Source organism: Cebidichthys violaceus, unplaced genomic scaffold (genome assembly GCF_023349555.1).
Source record: "Cebidichthys violaceus isolate CVI_PGR_0920_01 unplaced genomic scaffold, fCebVio1.0.p SCAF_9, whole genome shotgun sequence".
Classification (NCBI taxonomy): domain Eukaryota; kingdom Metazoa; phylum Chordata; class Actinopteri; order Perciformes; family Stichaeidae; genus Cebidichthys; species Cebidichthys violaceus.
Window position 1 is genome coordinate 17,597,513 of NW_027176975.1, and position 6,774 is coordinate 17,604,286.

Here is a 6,774-nt window from a genome sequence, read left to right on the forward strand (position 1 = left end):
CACCAGAACAACTGGCGGTGCTGTCAGCTTTGTGTTTAAGGATGCATTATGGCAGCTATTCTGACACTGCTATCAACATCTATGGGTGTCATTGGGGCCATTAAGACGTAGAAACAAATCAATACAACTCACAGGTCATTCAATTACGCTGACCTGTAGTTGACACAAACAGTAAAGACACATTTTTATTGACTTTACATTTCAGGGGCAATAAAACTCGGACTTGCACCTTTCATGTTTTGTGTCAGCCCCGGTTGCCCTTTTCAGGCCATCGTCTCAGAGAGTGTCAACCTGGCAACGTGTCTGAGATGAAAGCCATTTCTGTCTTTTCACAGATGTGATTAACCCTCCGTCCGAACAGTCAAAACGTATCAGAAATCCTCCATCTTTCAACCACAGCTCCTCTGAACAGCATGTACCACCTTCCTGCTGGAAAAAATAAATAAAAAAAGTCTCCATATAACGCCTATGCCTCCACATGGCGCTGGTCAAAGTTGCAGTTCTGATCATGATAAATGACATTCCCCCGTCTTCTCATTTTACCCAGCCACAGAGGGTTGTCGTGTCTTTAAGGAAGAATAATGTGCCGACGCCTCTCGCAGACCTCGAGGATGAGCACCTGTGGATCAAAGGCTGCGGAGAGTGGAAGGAGGCCGAATTGTTTCAGAGACTGAGTGAGCCCAAGCAGACAGGAATCTATGAGTCCTCCGCTCCGGTCCTTGGATGTGTTCGAGGACTCTCAGCGGAGCTCGGCATCATTTTTCTCAGTCTGCCTAGTCATCATTGTGTATGTTGTTTATTTTTTTGCTGTAAGTCTCAAAAGGTGAAACTGTTCAGTAGAAAATAAAAGAAATGAAGATGGAACAGATGTCCGTTTAAAATAACAAATGTGTTGTATGAATATTTTTTTGTTCTATGACCACTCAAAGCACTTTAACACTACATGTCATCATTCACTCATTCACGCCCATTCATACACTGATGGCTACCTGCCGCTGTCATCCAGCTGCCACCTGCCCATCAGGACTATCTAACCATTCATACAACGTACTGGTGCAATGTGGGGGTTAAGTGTCTTGCCCAAAGACACGTGGACATGGATTAGCTGAGTCCATCTGAAACTGTCTAAAAATATTCCCACCAAAAACCAACTTACTGGTAAAATTATTTAGACAGTTACATGACACAACAACATCAATTTCATCATATTGAAGATGCATTTCAATAAAACAAGATTTAATTGAATTACATTTTTTATTTAAATCACAGATTTTTGAACATATGTTTACAGTACTTTAAACATGTTGAGCTGTCGATGGCTAGTTGGTTTGTTAAACCTGCAATAACTGGTTTTTTTGGCCACTTGGGAGCAGCAGAAATATTGTCACAAATGTTTGGCAGTGACACGTTACTCTAACACATTACTGAAATGTTACTTTTCCCATTAACGAGTGTTATAGAATATTAAAATGATTTGCATTACAGTTATAACGTAACGCTGACTTACTGCGTTACCAGAGCACATTTATTTTTTGTTCCAGGTAGGCAGTAGACTTTTTGATGAGGCGAACGCTCGGCCAGTCAGTTTGCCTCCTCACATTGTATCGAGTTGAACTTTGACGGACATTCTGACGATTTTTGCCTCTGGTGCATGTTTGACCGTGCAAAAGCATGCATTGCACCCTCACTTTAATGTTTGGCAACCTCAATTTATTAATGTAGTAATTTATCGGTCTGGTAGTTCATTAATAATGTCACCTGGCACTAGAGGAGAAGTCAAGGGATCACCAAAGTTACTAGGCTTGATCTTCTGTCTGGACAAAACTACATGCTAATCCAACTGATGATTTATTATCTGACCATTCTGCTGGACCACCGAACAAACTGACCAACACTGCCAAGCCATGAAGACAAATGTTTACAACATTTTAGGTAATTTTTTGGGGTATGCATAGTCATTACATAATTCTGTTTGGTATAGTGTACCAGTAGTATACAGCTCAAAAATATATAAAAATATGTATATGTCACCAAGTGGCCACCAAACTCTTTTAGTTTTACAAATTAAAAAAGAAAGAAATCCCAGGTAAACATTTCCTTATTTTTGCAGAGAAAATCTTAAATGCATAAATTTAAATGAACGACCTTATGAGACGGCAAGAGTTAAGTGACAGATTTCCCTGTTTGGAACCACAGCTCCTAAGCCTACCGCTCATTGAAAATCCATAAGCATAGCACGTGTCACATCTGCATGCATGCAAGACTCACCTCATCTGTTACACAACCTCCTGGGGCTACCCAACAGTAATCTTCCAATAGACAAAGCAGCCTTCAGGCAGTCCAGCTATCAAACACTCTCACCGCCGGTGTGTTTATGGATTTTCAGCATGTTCACTCGAAGAAATTAAGGTCCATCCCCACAGGATGTTCCACATTACGAGCCACTCAATACTTTTTGACACCAAAGCGACGAGGACAGTGACTCCTGTGCGGGGAGTTTCCGGGCCGGCCTGCTCACCGAAAGCAAGATATATAAATAAAGACGTCCAATAAATTTGAAAATGCATCAAAGATGTGCAACGTGAACTCCCCGTAGGAGAAAATGTGTTTGATAAAAACTCGGCCACATGTCTAGCATGATAAATGGCATCACTCCATACCCCCTCCGCCAAAGAGTCAGCCAGCAGTAATAAGAATACAGTAAGTAGTGTCATTCATCCTGTGCTTGGAAGAGCACACTTCAAGCGCCACATGCCAAGAGGACCACTATTCTGCAAATAGAGTGCACCTTCCAGAAATAATTGAAAGGTCCCTGCATACAACGTAATAGAATTGTCTGCTTTTTCGATGTTGCTGCGCTGGGCAAACGGAGAATCAGAAGACCAATGGCGTTCCATTCTGTGGTTTCTTTATGCATTTTGTTATGAGTTTATGTGTTAACATTTCCATTGATATGAAAGCCCTGGCATAAAGCACTCCTGCAGTGGCCACCAGCCTGATGCCTTCATATTAATCCAAATGCTATTCAAACATGAAAATGGACTGCTGTTGTGTTGGCAGGTGCATGGAGCCGATTTACATTTGGCATTATAATAGCTGCTGTGATGCAAAACATGTGAGTGTACTATGGAATAAATTGGAGATAATTCACTGCAATCAATAGATTTAGACGTCAATTTAGTTTAAATACAGTCTTTGCTGAACCCAGTGGGCCGAAATAATGTTTTTGCATTTTTTTTGCATTGTACAAAAATACGTTCTATTTCATCCTTACTGACCGCCAGAGGCAGTGTTTAACACTGGATATCTTCTGTCTCGTGCATGCGCAGGTCGAGTCTTTATATCAACAAAGTCACCTGTGACCTCGGATGACCCCCGTCGTCTATAAGTTCCGGTGTCATCCTGAGATCAGCCCTTTTTCATCTTCTCGCTACGCAGGCTAGCTACCATGGTAGTAGAAGCTTAAAGCGAAAATTAATTGTCTATGATCAAGACATATTAGAGTTTGTTGCAGTAGCCTTGTGACCACCGGTCGGAGTTGCAGACCTTCGCCCTCCAAAGGCTGCGACAAGCTGTCCCTCTTAAGAGGGAACGGCGTGTCTCGCCGTTTGGCCCCGGACTCAGTCTGATACGGGCCACCTAAATCGCGAAGACAACAATCGGTGAGATTGATTAACATTGTTTCTATAACCATTGTTCGTTTTTTCCACGGTTGGCAGAGCGCTTCCGCTCTAGCTAATCCAATGGCGGTGTGCTAGTGGGAGCTTAGAGTTACGCTGTCGGGCCGCCCTTCACAGTTAACGGAGCGCCCTCGCTCCGGCTAACTTGGTGCTAACTAGACTAAGCTAATACTCGGATGGTGTCCATTGGTTTTGTAAACATTACGGCTATCAAAGTTAGCAGAGTGCTCTCGCTCAGGCTAACTGGTGGGACACCAATAGTTACAGCAACTGTCCAAGTGAAGAGAGTGTCCTCGCTCCCCTCTCACTATAAGGACTGTTTTTTCTTTGGCCTGTTTCCACAGTGGCAGAGTGCTCTCGCTCAGGCTAACTGGTGGGACACCAATATCTGCAGCAAATATCCTAGTGAAGAGAGCGTCCTCGCTCCCCTCTCCCACCTCATGCTTGCCCTCTCAGCTTCTCTGCAGCAGGCTACTCTCGACGCTTCCGCCACCAGCCTTAGTGATACTTCACTGCAGGCGTTTGCGCTCATGTCAAGGGAACTTGGACGTCTGATGTCCACCCTGGTCCAGACTCGCCGTCAGGTTTGGCTAGCGCAGTCTCCCCTGTCGGACACATGTAGGAGGACCCTCCTTACTGTCCCAGTAGAACCTGGTGAGCTGTTCGGGGCATCTGCTATACAGGCGCTTCAGCGGACCGTTGAAGCTAGCCAGACCAGGCAGCAGTTCTCTGGCCTTTGCTGAGACATGCCCGCACCCCGCAGACCTAGGGGTCCCACTTCGGCCCCCCGAGGCCGTGCTCAGCCCCCAGCTCACACCAGTAGCCATCACAGGCCTCAGCGTCCCGCTGGGAGGTCGGCTCGCTACCCAGACAACCCTACTTACGTCCCCCCCAGACAACCTCCGAATTTGGGGACTAACAGTCGCCCCCCCAGAGCCTCCAGAGGCAGGGGGGCCAAGAGATGATGTCTCCGGGCCGGCCTGCGTTTTTTTCTCTCGGCAGTAGATCAGCTACTGGGCAGCTCATGCTTCAGACCCCTGGGTGGTGTCCACCCTAACCCAGGGGTACAAGCTTCAATTCCGACGTCAGCCCCCAGCCTCCAGCCGGGTCAAAATGACCAGCATCACCGACCCGGCAAAATGCCTAGCCCTTTACCAGGAGTTAGCCGCCCTCCTGGCCAAGGGTGCAATCGAGAGGGTGGACCCCCTGTCACAACCCAGGGGGTTCTACTCAACTTACTTTCTTGTAAAAAAGAAAGGCGGCAGACTGCGCCCAGTCCTAGACCTGAGGGGACTCAACAAGTTCCTGAAGGTATTACCATTTCACATGCTGAGAACAGCAGACGTCCTTTGGGCTGTTTCCAGGGGAGAGTGGTTCACGTCTGTCGACCTGAAGGATGCCTATTTCCACGTTCCCATTGTACCACAGGCAGTTTCTGCGTTTCGCCTTTCAAGGCTGTCACTTCCAGTTCAGGGTGCTGCCATTCAGACTCTCCCTCTCCCTGCGGGTGTTCACAAGGTGCGTTGCTGCTGCCCTTTCCCCCCTGCAATCACAGGGCATGAAAATACTGCCGTACTTGGACGATTGGCTGATCTGTGCACCATCCCGTCTTCAGGCAGCACAGGACACTGCTCACCTCCTCTCTCACGTGGCCCAGTGGGGCCTCAGACACAGGGCAATAGTAGTAGGAAAACAGTGCCTACTCGCTCTATCCCCATGGAGGGAGAGAGCATATCTTGCAAACGGTGTCCCCATGGGCTCGGTCCCATTCTGCCGAGAGGTGGTCACAACAGATGCCTGCCTCTCAGGATGGGGTGCAGTGTGGCAGAACAGGACTGCTCGAGGGCAGTGGTCTACTCAAGACCGCATGGAGCATGTCAATGTTCTAGAGCTACGTGCACCTAGCGCTCAAACATTTTCTGCCAAACTTGAGGGGAAAGCATGTGCTTGTCCAGTCGGACAACACCTCTGCTGTGTTCCACATAAACCATCAAGGGGGTACCAGATCCCTAAAGTTACTACAGGTATCCCGTGCTGTTCTGACTTGGGCTGCCCCTCGCCTTACCAGCCTTCGGGCAATGTACCTGCCAGGAGAGCGGAACCAGGTCGCAGATTTCCTGTCCCGTCACAAGCCTCCACCGGGGGAGTGGCGGCTTCATCCAGACGTGGTACAGAACATCTGGGGTCCCTTCGGCAGAGCAGAGGTTGATCTCTTTGCCTCGGAGACGTCGACCCACTGTCCCCACTGGTTCTCCCTGACGGAGAGGACCAGTCCTCTGGGTAAGGATGCCCTGGCTCACACGTGGCCAGAAGGGCTTCTTTATGCCTTTCCACCGTTCCCTCTGATTTTGCCAACACTTCTCAGAGTTCTTCAACAGGGCCACAGACTCTTGCTAGTGGCCCCCCTGTGGCCAGCCAGGACTTGGTTCTTCCTACTGCACAGACTCTGCTGCAGGACACCCTGGCGCCTCCCCGACAGGAGGGACCTCCTGTCGCAACTAGGAGGCCGGATTTGGCATCCCGATCCCAGCCGCCTCCAACTATGGGTCTGGCCGCTGGAGGGCCCGACCGGCTGCTGACTGGCTGCATAGAACCAGTCAGAAGAACTATCCTGAATGCCAGAGCACCATCTACCCGTCTGCAGTACGAAAACAGGTGGAGGCTATTTTCTGACTGGCGTGCAGTTCGGAACAAGGACCCAGTACAGTGCCCCGTGCCTGCTGTACTTGAGTTTCTGCAGTCCCTCCTAGATAAGGGCCGGTCTCCCTCTACCCTGAGGGTATACGTGGCGGCTATTTCGTGGCAACATGCTATGGTCAACAATGACACAGTGGGGAGTCACAGACTGGTGTCCCTCTTCCTAAGAGGGGCTCTGTGATTGCGTCCCCCAAACGCCCCGAGGGCCCCTGCATGGGACCTACATTTGGTATTGGACACCCTATGCTTGCCGCCTTTTGAACCCCTGGCACAGGCGGAGCTGAGATGGCTGGCGACCAAAACGTTTTTTCTCCTTGCCATCAACGTGTAGGCGAGCTGCATGCCCTGTCGGTGAGTGAATCTTGTCTGAAGTGGAACTCGGATGGCTCGGGGGTTA

General features: G+C 48.8%; 1 protein-coding gene across 1 annotated transcript; it reads left to right on the forward strand.

Moving 5' to 3' along the window:
• Positions 1–478: 478 nt before the first annotated feature.
• On the forward strand, positions 479–6,259 carry LOC137867175 (uncharacterized). The gene is given in 6 exon segments (XM_068703630.1): positions 479–787; positions 4,025–4,298; positions 4,444–4,533; positions 4,714–5,101; positions 5,103–5,579; positions 5,581–6,259. Coding segments are annotated over 6 exon segments (2,217 nt in total).
• The last annotated feature ends 515 nt before the right edge of the window (positions 6,260–6,774 follow it).